We start from the raw sequence: 19,260 nt of genomic DNA, 5'->3' as shown, positions 1-19,260 counted from the left end.
GGTGAAACCATTAACGTCATCGACGATGGGAGCAGTGAGCCAGTGCCCAGGAGGTGGGGTCAGAGGGATACCACACACGTGGAGGCGGGGACATGGGAAGACCACACCCACAATGAGGCGGAGACATGGGGAAGACCGCACCCACTGTGAGGCGGAGACATGGGGAACACCACACCCACAATGAGGCGGAGACATGGGGATGACCACACCCACTGTAAGGCGGAGACATGGAGAAGACCACACCCATAATGAGGCGGAGACATGGGGAAGACCACACCTACTGTGAGGCGGAGACATGGGGCAGACCACACCTACTGTGATGCGGCGACATGGGGAAGACCACACCCACTGTGAGACGGAAACATGGGGAAGACCACACCCTCTGTGAGGCGGGGACATGGGGAAGACCACACCCACTTTGAGGCGGAGACATGGGGCAGACCACACCCACTGTGAGGCGGAAACATGGGGAAGACCACACCCTCTGTGAGGCGGGGACATGGGGAAGACCACACCCACTGTAAGGCGGAGACATGGAGAAGACCACACCCATAATGAGGCGGAGACATGGGGAAGACCACACCTACTGTGAGGCGGAGACATGGGGCAGACCACACCTACTGTGATGCGGCGACATGGGGAAGACCACACCCACTGTGAGACGGAAACATGGGGAAGACCACACCCTCTGTGAGGCGGGGACATGGGGAAGACCACACCCACTTTGAGGCGGAGACATGGGGCAGACCACACCCACTGTGAGGCGGAAACATGGGGAAGACCACACCCTCTGTGAGGCGGGGACATGGGGAAGACCACACCCACTGTGAGGGGGAGACATGGGGAAGACCACACCCACTGTGAGACGCGGACACACGGAGAACACAGCCACAGGGATAATAGTGTGGGGCTGGGTGAACACAACAGGCCCAGCAGCATCTCAGGAGCACAAAAGCTGACGTTTCGGGTCTAGACCCTTCATCAGAGAGGGGCATGGGGTGAGGGTTCTGGAATAAATAGGGAGAGAGGGGGAGGCGGACCGAAGATGGACAGAGGAGAAGATAGGTGGAGAGGAGAGTATAGGTGGGGAGGTAGGGAGGTAGGGAGGGGATAGGTCAGTCCAGGGAAGACGGACAGGTCTAGGAGGTGGGATGAGGTTAGTAGGTAGGAAATGGAGGTGCGGCTTGGGGTGGGAAGAAGGGATGGATGAGAGGAAGAACAGGTTAGGGAGGCAGAGACAGGTTGGACTGGTTTTGGGATGCAGTGGGTGGAGGGGAAGAGCTGGGCTGGTTGTGTGGTGCAGTGGGGGGAGGGGATGAGCTGGGCTGGTTTTGGGATGCGGTGGGGGAAGGGAAGATTTTGAAACTGGTGAAGTCCACATTGATACCATTAGGCTGCAGGGTTCCCAGGCGGAATATGAGTTGCTGTTCCTGCAACCTTCGGGTGGCATCATTGTGGCACTGCAGGAGGCCCATGATGGACATGTCACCTAAAGAATGGGAGGGGGAGTGGAAATGGTTTGCGACTGGGAGGTGCAGTTGTTTATTGCGAACCGAGTGGAGGTGTTCTGCAAAGCGGTCCCCAAGCCTCCGCTTGGTTTCCCCAATGTAGAGGAAGCTACACCGGGTACAGTGGATGCAGTATACCACATTGGCAGATGTGCAGGTGAACATCTGCTTGATGTGGTAAGTCAACCACAGGGAGGCGGGTAAACAGGAGACCACACCCACAGGGATAACAAGGTGTGGGGCTGGATGAACACAGCAGGCCAAGCAGCATTTTAGAAGCAGGAATGCTGATGTTTTGGGCCTAGACCCTTCATCAGAAAAGGGGGATGGAGAAGGAGGCAGGACACGGGAAGATCACACCCACAGGGAGGCAGGATTCTGAGGAAGGGTCACTTGACCTGAAACATTTATTATTTTTCATCACAGATGCTGCCAGACCTGCTGAGTTTTTGCAGCAGCTTTGTTTTTATTTCTGATTTACAGCATCGGTAGTTCTATCATGTTTTATTTGGTATTACACCCACATCCATAGGTAGGTGGGGCTGTAGGAATACCACACCCACAGGGAAACCACACCTATAGGGAGGAGGTGCCAGAGGGAGACCACACCCATAGGGCAGGGAGCCAGACAGAGACCACACCTCCATGCGGCAACAGGGGAAAGAGAGTTATCAGCAGGTGGACCATAAGACATCGGAGGAGAATTAGGCCATTCAGCCCATTGAGTCTGTTCTGCCATTCAATTTTGGCTGATATGTTTATTATTCCCATTCTCCTGCTTTCTATTTGTAACCCTTGGTCCGAGTACCATCAAGAATCTCTCCATCCATGTCTTAGAGAGGAAATTTTTAAGAAATTTTACTTCATCTCTGTTCTCAGTCTCTGCTAGTAATGGGAACTTCTTCTCCATCCACTCTATCCAGGTCCCTCAATACACTGTAAACATTAATCGCATCACCCATAATCCTTATAAATTCCACCGAGTACAGACTCAAGTCCTCAACTGCTCCTCTTATGACAAGCACTTCACCCCTGGGATCGTACATGCAAACTTCCTCTGGACCCCTCCAATGCCTGCCCATCTTTCCTTGGTGGGCCGCTAAAGTAACTCCAATATTCAAAAAGGCAGGTAGAGAGAAAGCAGGGAATCATAGGGAAAATTCTCAAATCCATTATCAAGTATTTTATAGCAGAGCATTTAGAAAACAATGGTAGGATCAGATGGAGTCAGCATGAATTTAGGAAGAGGAAATCATGCTTGACAAATCTGTTGGAATTCTATGAAGCTGTAATCAGTACAGTTGACAAGGGGGAGCCAGTCGACATAGTATATTTAGACTTAAGAAAGCTTTTAACAAAGTCCCATATAAGAGATTAATGTGTAAGATTAGAGCACGTGGGATTGGCGGAAGTGTATTGAGAAGGACAGAAAACAGGTTGGCAGAGAGGAAACAAAGAGTAAAAATTAATGAGATGACAAGGTGTGGAGCTGAATGGACACAGCAGGCCAAGCAGCATCAGAGGAGCAGGAAAGCTAATGTTTCAGGCCTAGACTCTTCTTCAGAAACATCAGCTTTCCTGCTCCTCTAATGCTGCTTGGCTTGCTGTGTTCATCCAGCTCTACACCTTGTTATCTCAGATTCTCCAGCATCTACTGTTCCTACTATCTCTGTAGAAATTAATGAATTATTTTCACATTAGCAGGCAGTAACTAGTGGGGTGCCACAGGGATCAGTGCTGGTGTCAGGCTCGTTTTCAGAGACCCTCACGGACTTGCTGCAATAACAAGACACTGACCTGTTTGGAAAAACACAAATCCTTTTATTACCAAGCAAGTACAAGCTGTGGAGAATCACGGTACTCGACCCGGCACAGAGTACAGAGTCTCGCAAGTAATTCTCTCCGAGCAGCGGACAGTCCCCGCTTTTTATACTTTACAAAAGACATGATACATAAAACGATTTCATAATTTACAATGGCATGATACATAAAACAATTACTACAACAGACAAAAACAGGATACCAAACAATTATTCCATCAACAAAATAAAAGACCAGGATATAGTATTGATTGCTAGTGAAGTAGCTGCTAATGGCAGGAGGCGATTTTGAGTTGTGAGTTCAAGTTGCCAGTGTGTCTGGCTAGAACAGTCAGTGCCCTGGCCCCTTTGTCAGCAACAGAAGTTACATGCTTTAGAGGTTTCACGCCTTTACAAATTTTCCCCACCTAACCCATTTGAAACAGTTTGATTCTAATTTTAATTCAGTCAGGAAGCTTAAGACAGTGTCTGCGTACCGATGTGTGAGAAGACAAGGAGTTACAAAAGCTTTACACTGAATTCCTAGCTAGGCAGGAAGCTTCAGGGCAGTGCCTGCATACCGATGTGTAGGTAGATAAAAGACTTTACTTCTATAAATTAAAGTCTCTGTATAGGAATAAAATGCAGATAAAAGACTTGAATTTATAAAAGTATAGAAATCAATGGCATGTATTCACATTAACATCTCACTGGGACCCCAGCTATTCATAATATATATGAATAATTTGGATAAGGGAACAAAGTGTAACATCTCCAAGCTTGCAAATGATACGAAGTTGGGTGGGTGGGTAGGGGGTGGTGGCGGGGACTTGCTGAGGATACAGAAATCCATCAGCATGATCACTACAGGTTGGGTGAGTGGGCAAATCGATGAAAGATAGCATATATTTTGGATAAATGTGAGATTATTCACTTCAGAAGCAAAAACAAGGTGGCAGATTACTACCTGAATGGCTGTAAATTGGGAGAGGGGAGCGCGCAGCGGGACCCAGGTGTCCTTGTGCACCAGATGCTGAAGGTAAGCATGCAGGTGCAGCAGGCGGTAAAGACGGTAAATGGTATGTTGGCCTTCGTTGCGAGAGGTTGAGAGTACAGGAGCAGGGATTTGTTGTTGCAGTTATACGGGGCCTTGGTGACACTGTACCTAGAACATTATTTGGTATCCTTTTCTGAGGAAGGATGCTCTAGCTTTCGAGGGAGTGCAGTGAAGGTTTACCAGGCTGATTCTGGGGGTGATATATGAGGAGGGATTGACTAGGTTAGAATTGTTTTTGCTGGAGCTCAGATGAATGAGGGAGGAGTCTCATAGGGACGTATAAAATTCTAACAGGACTGGACAGAGTAGATGCAGGGAAGAAGTTCCCGATGGTGGGTGTGTCCAGAACCAGGGGTTACAGTCTGAGGATTTGTGGGAGACCATTTAGGATGGAGATGAGGAGACATTTCTTCACCCAAAGAGTGGTAAGTCTGTGGAATTCATTACCACAGGAAGTAGTTGATGCCAAAACATTGAATGTATTCCAGAGGTGACTAGATATAGCACTTGGAGGTGAATGGGATCAAAGGTTATGGAGAGAAAGCAAGATTAGGCTCTTGAGTTAGTCAATCAGCCATGATCATGAAGAATGGTGGAGTAGGCTTCAAGGGCTGAATGGCCTCCTCCTGCTCCTATCTTCTAGATTGGGACCCAAATCTACTCACAATATCCAAAGGCAGTGGCAGAGCCATATACAAATTCAGCAGTACATCTCTGCTCCTGTATTCTCGCCCTCTTGAAATGAATACTAACACTGCATTTGCATTTCTAACTGCCAACTGAAGCCACATATTCACCTTAGAGAAACCCAAACTAGGACTCCCAAGTACCTTTTCTGCTTCAGATTTCCAAAGTCTTTTCCCATTAAGAAAATAGTCTACACCTCTATCCTTCCTGACAAAATGTAAAGCTTCACAATTTATCACAATATATTCGATCTGCTGCTTCTTCTCCTATCCTGTCCAAGTCCTTCTGCGGTCTTTGACAGCATGAACTGCAGATGCTCGAGTCAAAATCAACACAGTGTGAATCTGGATGAACGCAGCAGGCCAGGCAGCATCAGAGGAGCAGGAAAGTCATTGTTTCAGGTCAGGACCTTTCTTCAGAAGTGGGGACGGGAAAGGGAGCTGGGAAATAAATAGAGGGAGGAGGGTTGGGGCTGGGGGAAGGTATGTGGGATGGTGATAGGTGAGTGCAGGTAGGACATGGTGGGGATTGGTCAGTAGGAAGGGTGGGGCAGATTGGTGGGGAGGAAGATGGACAGGTAGTGTCAGACCAAGGAGGCAGGAGGAGGGTGGGGCCGAGGAGAGGTAATTTGAATGGTAATAACCTGTCCAAGTCCTTCTGCACTCTTCCCGCTTCCTCAATACTACCTGTCTCTAACTCTTTTCATGTCATCTACCTGGCAATAATGTCCCCAGTTCCCTCATCCAGATTGTTAATGTGAACAGTTGTGATACTAACACTGACCCCTGTGGAACTCCACCAGTCACTGGTTGTTATCGTGAAAAAGATCCCTTTATCCCCACTCTCTGTTTTCTGCCAGGCAGCCAATCCTCTATCCATTCCAGTACCATGCCCCGAATGCCATGGGCTCTTTTTTTTATTTAGCAGCCTCCTGTTCAGTGCCTTGTCAAAGGCCTTCTAAAAATCCAAATTGATCACTTCCCCTGGTTCTCGTCTGTCTAACTTAAACATTATCTACTCAAAGAATTCTAGTAGATTTGTCAGACATGATCTCTTCTTGATAAAGCCATGCTGACTTAGATCTGTTTGACTGTGCTGTCCCAAGTACTGCACAGAACCCCAGGGAATATACATAAATGATCTGGAGGAAGGTGTAGATGGTCTGATCAGCAAGTTTGCAGATGACACTAAGTTTGGTGGGGTATCAGATAGTGAAGGACACTGTCAGAGAATGCAGCAGAATATAGATAGACTGGAGAGTTGGGCAGAAAAATGGCAGATGGAGTTCGATCCAGGCAAATGCGAGGTGATGCATTTTGGAAGATCTAATTCAAGAGCGAACTATGTGGTAAATAGAAAAGCCCCTGGGCAAAATTGATGGATAGAGAGATCTGGGTGTTCAGGTCCATTATACCCTGAAGGTGGCAACGGAGATCGATAGAGTGGTTAAGAAGGCATACGGCATGCTTTCATTCATCGGGCAGGGTATTGACTACAAGAGTTGGAATACTGTGTACAGTTCTGGTCGTCACATTACCAAAAGGATGTGGATGCTTTGGAGAGAGTGCAGAGGAGGTTCACCAGGATAATAGGAACTTCAGATGCTGGAAAATCCAAGATAATATAGTGTGTAGCTAGATGAACACAGCAGGCTAAACAGCATCTTAGGAGCTGGAAAGCTGATGTTTCGGGCCCAGATCCTTCATCAGAAATGGGGGAGGGGAAGAGGGTTCTGAATTAAATAGGGAGAGAGGGGGAGTTGGATTGAAGATGGATAGAGGAGAAGATTGGTGGAGAGGAGACATGATGAAGGAGACTCTGATGAAGGGTCTAGACCCGAAACGTCAGCTTTTGTGCTCCTGAGATGCTGCTTGGCCTGCTGTGTTCATCCAGCTTCACACTTTGTTATCTTGGATTCTCCAGCATCTGCAGTTTCCATTATTTCTGGAGAGGAGACAGACAGATTAAAGAGGCAGGGATGGAGCCAGTAAAGGTGAGTGTAGGCGGGGAGGTAGGGAGGGGATAGGTCAGTCCAGGGAAGACGGACATGTCAAGAGGGTAGGATGAGATTAGGAGGTGGGAAATGGCAGTGCGGCATGAGGTGGGAGGAGGGCATAGGTGAGAGGAAGAACAGGTTAGGGAGGTCGGTACGAGCTGGGCTGGTTTTGGGATGCAGTGGGGGGAGGGGAGATTTTGAAGCTTGTGAAATCCACATTGATACCATTGGGCTGCAGGGTTCCCAAGCGGAATATGAGTTGCTGTTCCTGCAACCTTCGGGTGGCATCATTGTGGCACTGCAGGATGTTGCCTGGTATGGCGGGCACTTGCTATGAAGAGAGTTTAAGTAGATTAGGATTATTTTCATTAGAAGATGGAGATTGAGGGGGGACCTAATTGAGGTCTACAAAATCATGAGAGGTGTAGACAGGTTGGATAGCAAGAAGCTATTTCCCCAGAGTGGGGGACTCAATTACTAGGGGTCACGATTTCAAGGTGAGAGGGGAAAGGTTTAAGGGAGATATGCGTGTAAAGTTCTTTATGCAGAGTGTGGTGGGTGCCTGGAACGCGTTGCCAGCAGAAGTGGTAGAGACAGGCATGATAGCGTCATTTAAGATGTACCTAGGCTGATACATGAATGGGCAGGGAGCAGAGGGATACAGATCCTTGGAAAATAGGTGACAGGTTTAGACAGAGGATCTCGATCGGCACAGGCTTGGAGGGCTGAAGGGCCTGTTCCTGTGCTGTAATTTTCTTTGTTCTTTGAAGAGGAACCACAAGGCAAGCACTCTGATGAGTCATCTACTCTTGAAATGATGGCTTGCTTGCTCTCTATGGATATTGTTTGACCTGCCATGACTTATGTTTTCAGCACAAGGGGAACAAACTCCCCTGAACCTGGGAGGATGGGCCACAGGGAGACCACACCCACTGGGGAAATGGCCTCAGGGAAACCACACCCCCTGGGAGGATGGGCCACGGGGAGACCACAATCCCCTGGGAGGAGGGTCCTCTCAGAATATACCATTCTGACAGCACTCTGTGATTGGTTTGCTTTTTGCATTTATTGTATGCCAATCCCCGTTGCCTGCCTTTTGTCTCATCCTTTGAGCCAAGTCAAAGCATTGAATTCTGGTGCTTGGTCAATTGTTTGCAGGTTTTCTGCTTGAAGACAAGTTGGGGATAGAGTCACTGTTGTTGAGGCCTTGTTCTGCAGACAGTACAGCGGAGTGATAGTTGTCTGTGTAAGGGAGATGCCGGAAGGCCCTTCAGTGAGAGTGTTTCATTCTGTGACCTCCCCTTTCGTTGGCAAAGTTGTGCAGAGAGCCTCGGGGAGCACCAGACAGGTGTGTCTGCAACAATTTGTGGGTCTCAGACTGCAGCACAGTGAAGTGAGTATGATTTGTTCCTTTCTTTTTGCACTTTGATCTTACTTCTCTTTCCATTTGTTTTATTATTTGTGTAGGGATTGTGGGTGTTGCTGGCTGAGCCAGTATTCATTGGCTGGCCCTAGGTGCACTTGAGAAGGTGATGGTGAACTGCCTTGAACCACTGCAGTCATTTTGGTGTAGGTTGCTATTAGTGAGAGAGTTCCAAGATTTTGTCCTAGTGACAGGAAAGGAATGGTGATATATTTCCAAGTCAGGACGGTGAGTGGCTTGGAGACGAACCTGTGGGGGTAGTGAGCCATGTACCTGCTACACCTGTCTTTCTCGATGGAAGTAGTTGTGGATTTGGACGTTGCTGCTGAAGGACCCCTATTGAATCACTGCAGTACGTCTTGTAGAGAGTGCACACTGCTCCTACTGAGTGTCATTGGCATCACATCCACAAACATTCACACCAACAACAGGGCTACTCTGTCCTGGAGTGTGTTGAGATCCTCGAGTGTTATTGGAGCTGCTCTATCCAGGCACATGGCGAGTATTCTATCACGCTACTGACCTGTGCTCTGTAGGTGGTGGACAGGCTTCGGGGTGTCGGTAGGTGAGTTACTTGCTATGGTATTCCTAGCCTCTGACCTGCTCTTGTAGTTCATCCAGCTCCACATCTTGTTATATCATATACTTATGTGGCTTGTGCAGTTGAGTTTCCGGTCAATAGTAACCCTGAGTGGTTAGATTGTGGGTTACTCTCTCACTTTGTTCCTCTCTCCCTTCCACCGTGACTCGTGCTTCATTTGTTGTTTGCTCTGTTTGGAACTTGCTGTGTTGTTTGTTTGGAATATCTCTGGTTTTGCTGGATATATGGTTAGTGTGCTCATTCCATCTAACTCACGGTCTTGGAATCTCTCTGTATGTCTAACACACTTGACTCCCAACACTGCCTTATGCTGTTTCTGATTAAAACTAAGTCTTTCTCTTTGGTTCAGGTCCATGGCAAAAATCTCTTCCTGGGCTTTGCTTCTGTTGGCCATAGACTGGAATCCAATTGTCCAAAACTAGGGATTGCACATGCCCAGAAGATGCCTGATCCAGCCTGGGTACCAGCACAGGGCTCCGCCAGCAAGCAACAAGTGATAGAGGGGGGCACCATGAGAAAAGAGCAGGAGGAGACTTGGGAAAGCAGTGCCCTGTCCTTGGGGCAAGACCAGTTGAACCATCAGCATGAAATGCAATGGCTGCGATTTCACTTTGGGATGTTTGGAAGTGTTCGGGCCAATGAGTTTTCACGGGCAAAAGGTGCCAATAAGAAGGGAGACTGGCAGGATCCATCACCAAGGTATGGTAAAAGCAAGTTGGTGAGAGAAATGGGGTTATCATCTAGGCTAATAAAACGTGAGGCTGGATGAACACAGCAGGCCCAGCAGCATCTCAGGAGCACAAAAGCTGACGTTTTGGGCCTAGACCCTTCATTAGAGAGGGGGATGGGGTGAGGGTTCTGGAATAAATAGGGAGAGAGGGGGAGGCAGACCGAAGATGGAGAGAAAAGAAGATAGGTGGAGAGGAGAGTATAGGTGAGGAGGTAGGGAGGGGATAGGTCAGTCCAGGGAAGACGGACAGGTCAAGGAGGTGGGATGAGGTTAGTAGGCAGGAAATGGAGGTGTGGCTAGAGCTGCCTTCAGAAATGGGGGGAGGGGAAGGGGGATCCCCCATTTCAGAAGAAGGGTCTAGGCCCAAAACATCAGCTTTCCTGCTCCTCTGATGCTGCTTGGCCTGCTGTGTTCATCCAGCTCTACACCTTGTTATCTAGGTATTTCTAGCCAGTTTTCTGTCATTTTTTTTTCTCCTCCCTCTTAATCATCGTTTGGCTGATATTTAATTAAAACTTTCTCAATCTACAAGTTTACAACCTTTGGTTCTTTTTAAATAAATACTGTTCTTAGAATTGCTGATGAACTTAATCTCTCTTCACCCCAGAGGGAGGTGGGCAGAGAGATGGGAGTTCAGGTCTGGATCAGGGTCAGACTATATTGTATTTTAATGAGAGTGATCCCCTTTTCATTGGGGAACTGCAAGCTCTCTGTGTTCAGACTAATAGGGAAAATCAGCTCTCACCCTGAGCACCCAGAGGGGCAACAGGCCACAGGACCCTTATCTGGTTTGAGGAAGTAAACAGAAGTCAGAGGACAGAATAGTGTGAATGAGGAGGTTGAAATTCTGAGTGGAGTTCTGTGAGGAGAGATGCTAATCATTCTCTTCACCTCTCTCTCTCTCTCTCTCTCTCTCTCTCTCTCTCTGTGTCAACAGGTTGGTGCTCTATTTCCCCGGAGAGCAGTTTCTTGTGTTCTATAACTGCCGGATCTGTCTCTGCAGCAGCCCTTCCTCTGGACATACCTCTGACATCCTGCACCCGAAGTTCGACAGGAATGTGGCACTACAGGCACTGAAACAAGCTCAGCCTGTCTGCTACACCCTGCTCAACCAACAGCTGTTCTCTGGCCTTGGTCAGTAACACATTCCAGACTATTAACAGATGGTGGTAGGAAAGTAGTTTGTGAAGGGAGAAGCTGGGCATGTTTGATATTTGTGTTTACTGTTTTACCTCGGTCAGGAGTTGATTGTTCCCACGTTCTTGTGCCTTTGCCGGGTACCCAGTTATCATCTCAGAAACAAAGGAAGTCCATAGTTTTCTGCAACCCACCCACTGCCCCCTTACTGTGCCATTCTGAACCCTGCTTTTTCATAGATTGTCTCCAAGACCTGTTTATAGCAAGTATCATTTAAGAAGGAAATGAGATAACTACTATCTGTCTTCGGTCTGCCTCCCCCTCTCTCCCTATTTATTTCAGAACCCTCTCCCCATCCCCCTCTCTAATGAAGGGACTAGGCCCAAAACGTCAGCTTTTGTGCTCCTGAGATGCTGCTTGGCCTGCTGTGTTCATCCAGCTCCACACTTTGTTATCTTGGATTCTCCAGCATCTGCAGTTCCCATTATCTCTGATACATCTACACAAGCCTGACATACCCCTCACACCAAGTGTGGCTCTACCAGGAACCCCATCTCTTAAATTAGCAAAGGAACTACAACAAAATCTTAAACATCTTGTTCAAGACACTCCATACAATTAACACCAGAATTCCTGGACAGCATCAAGAACACTAAAATAAACCAGGCAGAAGTGATGATCTTGTTCAATGTTACATCATTGTTTATATCAGTCAACAAAAACCCAACCAAAGAAACCAAATTCAACCTACTGGACAAACACAACAAATGACACGAGGAACTGCATACTGAAACTACTGAACTTGAGCTTAACAACACGCTTTACATTCAGCAGCAAGATATATGAGCAGATCAACAGTATTCCCATGGGCTCACCCATCTCCAGACTGATAGTTGAGGCAGTCCTGCGAAGACTGGAGCAAACAGCCCTCCCATAGATCCAACCCAAGTTCTGGATCAGAAGAGTGGACAACACTTGCGTAATGATGAAAAGAACAGAATTTGCAATCACCAACTGACTCATCCACACTCTCAGGGGTCAAATTTACAAGAGAGGAGGAAAACAACAAAATCCCATTCCTGGACATGATGCTGAAAAGAAAAAGAGAACGGTGACTTCACTACAAAAGTACACAGGAAATCCACACATACTGACCAGGTCTTAAACTATCTCAGTAACCACCCCAACTCACACAGGAAGAGCTGCATTAGGACCCTGTTCAAAAGGGTCATGACATACTGCAGTGAACCCGATCTGCAGAAGGAAGAAGGAGAACACCTCTACAAGGTCTTTACCAGGAATAGATACCCACAGCTTCACCCACCGATGCCTAGCCAACAGACAACACAATCAGCACGCCCCAAAATCCTAAACAGTAACCACCATGTCGTTTATAAAAAACGCCTCAGAACTAACAGCCAGATGACTCAGACTGCTAGGAATCATGACAGCACACAAACCGGCAGCTACACTAAGGCAGCAGCTGACCAGGGTTAAAGACCCAATCGATACCATGGACAGGATAGATGTGGTTTACAGGATACCATGCGGAGACAGTGCAAAACACCTTGGGACAAACAAGCAGACAACGAGCGACCCACATCCACAAACTTCAGCTAGCAATGAAACAACACAACCAGGTATCCCTGGTTATAGTACACACAGACCTGAAAAACCACTCTTTCACCTGGGAAAACACTATTATCATCTGACAAACCAAACCGAGGGACAGCCAGGGAATTCCTGGAGGCTTGGCATTTATCCACAGACTCCATCAACAAACACATTGAATTAGGCCCAATTATACTGATCCTTACTGCACACAAGTGGAACTGGCACCTACCGAAAGAAGCAAAAACCAGACCATATATAAATTCAAACTGGCACAGGACAACAGCGCTTCACAGGAGGCTCCACGGCACTCAGTGTGTCACCTAGTAAGGGGATGAAGGGCCTGCTCTCAAACCTCCCAGCTAGGTGAACACACCAAGACCTACAGCCAATACCTGAGCTGTAGATCTTCACTGAAACCCTAACTACACAACTGCCAGTTTCACATCAGTTTTCAGCAAGTGATTAGAATTTATTATCAGAGACAATAGTGAGTGGGCACTTTGTCCTATTTTAGAATCACACAGACTTTATGGGGGTGGAGACAACATCTCTGGTTGAGAATTCATGTGACAAGTGGTGTTCCCCAAGGATCTGTGTTGGAGCCCCAACTTTATGCTCAGTTGATAATTGACTTGGATGACGGATCAGAGAGCTCTGTCTCTAGATTTTCTGACATTAGTTGAGCTGGCAATGGGGTATTTGTACATTAAGGAAGTAGAAAAAACTGATAGATGGGACTCTATGCAAAAAAAATCAACACAATTTCTAAATGGGAAGAAGCAAGAAATTGTGGGTGAACAGACTAATAAGGCAGTCTTTGTCAAGGACACACATGGAAGACTAATAAAGAAGGTAAAAGCTTATGGGATCCAGAGTAAATTTGCAAAATGGATCATAAATTGGCTGAGTGGCAGGCGCCAAGAGGTGGTAGTAGACTGTGTGACTGGAGGCTGGTGTACAGTCGTGTGCCACAGGGATCAGTGCTGGGCCTTATTGTTTGTGATAATCACAAATGATCTATATGAGAATGTTGCAGGAGGAAAGTTTGCAGATAACATGAAGATTGACTGGGTGATCAACATTGAGAAAAAATGTCTTGGGTTCAAGAGAATATAAACTCCACAGAGGACAGTATCCCATCACTAAATCATCCTTTATTTGCATGTGGAAACTCTATGACTCTGGCACAGCCACCTTAGAGCCAGCACCCAGGATATCAGAATCTGTGACATTCACATTTTTTTATCTGTCAGCTAGGGTTCCTTAATTCAACTAGATTAATTGCCCTAATTAAGGAGCTTGTATTCTTTTGAGATCATGATGTGCAGCTCATTGACAGATGGGATTGAACGCTGATAAATGAGAGGTGAGACACGTTAGAAGAAATAACCAAGAAGCATACAATGAATGCTGTGACATGAGGATGCTCAGAGGAACAGGGTAATGTTGGGATGTTTGTCCACATCCCTGAAGGTGGATGGACGGATTAGTAGGGTAGTTAAGAAGGTTGTATGGGATGCTTGCCTTCATCTGTCAAGGCATGAATCATGAGAGCAGAGAGATTATGTTGGAGATGTATAGAACATTAGTTATGCCACAGCTGAAGTTGGGTTGTAATTCTGGTCAGCACACTGTAGGAAGGATGTGATTGTGCTGAAGAGGATACAGAGGAGATTCACCAGGATGTGCCTGGGATGGAGAGTTTCAGTGATGAAAAGAAGCTGCATAAGCTCGGTTGTTTTCTTTAGAGCGGAAGAGGTTGGGGAGTGGGGAGCAGCTGTTAGAGGTGTCTAAGATTGAGGGGTATGGATGTGGTGAATAGAAAGCATCTGTTCCCCTTGATTAAAGGGTCAGTAACAAGGGGGCATGATTGAAAAGTGGAAAACATTTTTTATCACCAGAGGGCGATGGGGATCTAGAATACTGCTTGTAATGAGGTCAGCCAACTGGACCTCCTATTCTGAGCTCCCCAATTAGAGCAGGTAACCTGGTGCAGTCAGGGAGCCCTGGCTGACAGATTAAAAAGGGTGAGTGTCAGCGATTCTGGCACTCTGGTTGATGAGTCAGGCGGGGCTGTGCCAGTGTCAAGGACTTTCCACGTGTGCATAGAACATAGAACATTACAGCACAGTACAGGCCCTTCGGCCCTCGATGTTGTGCTGACCTGTCATGCTGATCTGAAGTCCATCTAACCTACACTATTCCATGTACATCCATATGCTTGTCCAATGACGACTTAAATGTACCTAAAGTTGGCGAATCTACTACCATTGCAGGCAAAGCGTTCCATTCCCTTACTACTCTGAGTAAAGAAACTACCTCTGACAACTGTCACCCCTCAATTTAAAGCTATGTCCCCTCATGCTCGCTGTCACCATCCTAGGAAAAAGGCTCTCCCTATTCACCCTATCTAACCCTCTAATTGTTTTATATGTTTCAATTAAGTCACCTCTCAACCTTCTTCTCTCTGATGAAAACAGCCTCAAGTCCCTCAGCCTTTCCTCGTAAGACCTTCCCTCCATACCAGGCAACATCCTAGTAAGTCTCCTCTGCACCCTTTCCAAAGCTTCCACATCCTTCTTATAATGCGGTGACCAGAACTGTACACAATACTCCAAGTACGGCCGCACCAGAGTTTTGTACAGCTTCACCATAACCTCTTGGTTCTGGAACTCGATCCCTCTATTAATAAAAGCTAAAACACTGCATGCCTTCTTAACAGCCCTGTCAACCTGGGTGGCAACTTTCAAGGGTCTGTGTACATGGACGCCGAGATCTCTCTGCTCATCTACACTACCAAGAATCTTATCATTAGCCCAGTGCGTTGCCTTCCGGTTACTTCTACCAAAGTGCATCGCCTCACATTTGTCCACATTAAACTCCATTTGCCACCCCTCAGCCCAGCTCTGCAGCTTATCTATGCCTGTCTATAATCTACAACATCCTTCTTCACTATCCTTAGGGTCATCTGCAAATTTACTAACCCATCCTTCTACGCCCTCATCCAGGTCATTTATAAAAATGACAAACAGCAGTGGACCCAACACCGACCCTTGTGGTCTCCAGGATGAACATTTCCCATCAACCACCATCCTCTGTCTTCTTTCAGCAAGCCAATTTCTGATCCAAACTGCTACATCTCCCACAACCCCATTCCTCTGCATTTTGTACAATAGCCTATTGTGGGAAACCTTATCGAACGCCTTGCTGAAATCCATATACACCACATCAACCGTTTTACTCTCATCCACCTGTTTGGTCACCTTCTCAAAGAACTCAATAAGGTTTGTGAGGCACGACCTTCCCTTCACAAAACCACGCTGACTATCCCTAATCAAATTATTCTTTTCTAGATGATTATAAATCCTATTTCTTATAACCTTTTCCAACACTTTACCAACAACTGAGGTAAGGCTCACTGGTCTATAATTACCAGGGTTGTCTCTACTCCCCTTCTTGAACAGGAGAACCACATTTGCTGTCCTCCAGTCGTCTGGCACTATTCCTGTAGACAATGACGACTTAAAGATCAATGCCAAAGGCCTGGCAATCCCCTCCCTGGCTTCCCAGAGGATCCGAGGATAAATCCCATCCGGCCCAGGGGACTTATCTATCTTCACACTCTGTAGGATTTCTAATACGTCTTCCTTGTGAACCTCAATCCCACCTAGTCTAGTAGCCTGTATCTCAGTATTCTCCTCGACAACATTGTTGTTTTATAGAGTGAATACTGTTGAAAAATATTCATTTAGTGCTTCCCCTATCTCCTCTGACTCCACTCACAACTTCCCACTACTATCCTTGATTGGCCCTAATCTTACTTTCGTCATTCTTTTCTTCCTTAAATACCTGTAGAAAGCCTTAGGGTTTACCCTGATCCTATCCGCCAACAACTTCTCATGTCTCCTCCTGGCTCTTCTGAACTCTCTCTTTAGGTCTTTCCTGGCTAACTCATAGCCCTCAAGTGCCCTAACTGAGCCATCACATCTCATCCTAACATAAGCCTTCTTCTTCCTCTTGACCAGAGATTCCACCTCCTTCGTAAACCACGGCTCCCGCACTCTACAGCTTCCTCCCTGCCTGACAGGTACGTACTTATTTAGGACACACAGGAGCTTTTCCTTGAATAAGCTCCACATTTCAAATGTGCCCATCCCCTGCAGTTTCCTTCCCCATTCTATGCTCCCTAAATCTTGCCTAATCTCATCGTAATTGCCTTTCCTCCAGGTCTACAAAATCATGAGGGGTATTGACAGGGTGAACAGCAAGAAGCTTTTTCCCAGAGTCGGGGACTCAATTACTAGGGGTCATGAGTTCAAAGTGAGAGGAGGAAAGTTTAAGAGTGATATGCGTGGAAAGTTCCTTACACCAAGGGTGGTGGGTGCCTGGAACGTGTTGCCAGCGGGGGTGGTAGTAGACGCAGACACGTTAGCGTCTTTTAAGATATATTTAGACAGGTACATGGATGGGCAGGGTGCAAATGGACACAGACCGTTAGAAATTAGTTGACAGGTTAGACAGAGGATCTTGATTGGCGCCGGCTTGGAGGGCCGAAGGGCCTGTTCCTGTTCTGTAATTTTCTTTGTTTTTTGTTTGTTCTTTGTATGTTCTTTGTATAACTCTTGCCCAGTGGTACACACCTATCCCTTTCCATTACTAAAGTAAACAGAACAGAATTGTGATTGCTATCACCAAAGTGCTCACATACTTCCAAATCTAACACCTGGCCAGGCTCATTACCCAGTACCAAATCTAATGTGGCTTCGCCCCTTGTTGGCCTGTCTACATACTGTGTCAAGATGCCCTCCTGCACACATTGGACAAAAACTGACCCATCTATAGAACTCGAACGATAGTGTCCCCAGTCAATATTTGGAAAGTTGAAGTCCCCCATGATAACTACCCTGTCTCTCTCACTCCCATCAAGAATCATCTTTGCTATCCTTTCCTCTACATATCTGGAACTATTCGGAGGCCTATAGAAAACTCCCAACAGGGTGACCTCTCCTTTCGTGTTTCTAACCTCAGCCCATACTACCTCAGTTGACGAGTCCCCAAATACCCTTTCTGCAACTGTAATACTGTCCTTGACCAACAATGCCACACCCCCGCCCCCGCCCCTGCCATAAAGAGTGACCCAGCGATGGGCTACCGGCCTCTGTGAAGCTATTTCAGTGGTGATGAGAATAAAGCATTTTCCTGAAGAAATCATTAGTAACAGCCATCTTTGAGTTGGTGTAAGCATTTCTGGTGACCTGCCATTATTTGAGAGGCTTAGATCATTTGACCCTGCTGCCAAAGACTGGGCTCAGTATGTGGAAAGAATGTGTTTTCTTTCCTGGGCAAATGGCACTGGAGCAGATGAAAAGCAATTCTCTTGATGGCCTATGGACCATTTGCTTTTTTGGTTATGAGACGCCTAACTTTCTTGAGGTACCAACATTTATTGCCTATCCCTAGTTGCTGTTGAGAAAGTTGTGGTGAGCTGCCTCCTTGAATCTCTGCAGTCCATTTGGTTGTGACCCACAGTGCCTTTAGGGAGGGAATTCCAAAATTTTGATCCAGCCACAGAAAAGGAATGGCAAAATATTTCCAAGTCAGGATGGTGAATGGCTTGGAGGGGAACTTGCAGGGAGTGGTGTTCCTGTGTATCTGCTGCCCTTGTCCTTCTAGATTGAAGTGGTCATGGGTTTGGAAGGTGCTGGGTGGGAGTCTTTGAATTTCTGCAGTGCCTTTTCCTTGTAACCGTTAGTTTCCCCTTGCTGATTAAGTATGTCCAAGGCTGAACCCACCCACTGTCCCCCAGATACACCGCCCTCTACCTTGGTGCACTAAGCCTCTCTTGTCTGTAGTGTTTATTTTCAGTTCCGTTCAGTGGTTTTTTTCTGTTGATCTCTCACTGTACACTCTCTGTTTTCAGGGAATATCATTAAGAATGAGGTGCTGTATCTGTCTGCAATCCACCCCATGTCTCTGGGCTGCCTGCTCCGTGTTGAGCAACGACAGACGCTGCTGGACAAGGTGATTGAGTTCAGCCATGAATGGCTGGACAAAAAGGTGAAAGGCAAAGGCTTAAAGTACCATGTCTATCAGAGAGAGCAGTGCCCTCAGGGTCATACTGTGGAAAGGGCAGACCTGGGACCACCTCATTGTCTTCAGCGACCGACTTGGTGGTGCCCTGTGTGCCAACCTGCTGTCCAATGAGTTGATGCACTGTCAGACAGTATTGTTTGTTCACTGGGTCCCAGAGCATTAGTGACCCTTGGCTAGATGGCTGGGTCGCTTAGAGGATCACATCTGTATTTTGTTTGTTGTTATTGTTTTTCTGTGCATAAATAAAACAATACCTTCTGCAGTCAGTCTAAAGTTTTGAGGGGTCTGGCATACTCTGGATTGTGGGAACTTTTTTAGCTAGGGGAGAGCAGATTGTGTTCAATTCTGTCTACAGTTGATGATTTAAATATTATATTGTATCCATTAATGTTTGAAGCAATACTTTGACTGGATAACTCACAATTCAACATTTACATAAGAATGTAAGAACATAAGAACTAGGAGCAGGAGTAGGCCATTTGGCCCTTCGAGCCTGCTCCGCCATTCAATAAGATCATGGCTGATCTTTTCGTGGACTCCAATCCACTTACCTGCGCTCTCACCTGTTTACTGAAGTAGCATCAACTAGTTCACTGGGCAAGGGATTCCATAGAT

General features: G+C 46.7%; 1 protein-coding gene across 1 annotated transcript; it reads left to right on the top strand.

Annotated features, from left to right (window-relative positions):
• The first annotated feature begins 8,042 nt into the window (after positions 1 to 8,042).
• On the top strand, positions 8,043 to 18,874 carry LOC125455067 (endonuclease 8-like 2). Its single transcript, XM_048536592.2, has 4 exons — positions 8,043 to 8,440; positions 9,421 to 9,770; positions 10,739 to 10,935; positions 18,473 to 18,874. Exons 1-4 carry the CDS (start codon positions 8,303 to 8,305, stop codon positions 18,754 to 18,756), a joined length of 969 nt encoding a protein of 322 aa, XP_048392549.1. The 5' UTR covers positions 8,043 to 8,302; the 3' UTR covers positions 18,757 to 18,874.
• Positions 18,875 to 19,260: the final 386 nt, after the last annotated feature.

This window comes from Stegostoma tigrinum, chromosome 9, assembly GCF_030684315.1.
Source record: "Stegostoma tigrinum isolate sSteTig4 chromosome 9, sSteTig4.hap1, whole genome shotgun sequence".
Lineage (NCBI taxonomy): Eukaryota > Metazoa > Chordata > Chondrichthyes > Orectolobiformes > Stegostomatidae > Stegostoma > Stegostoma tigrinum.
Note: the sequence above shows the minus strand (reverse complement) of the source record. Positions and strands in the feature narration are given on the sequence as shown.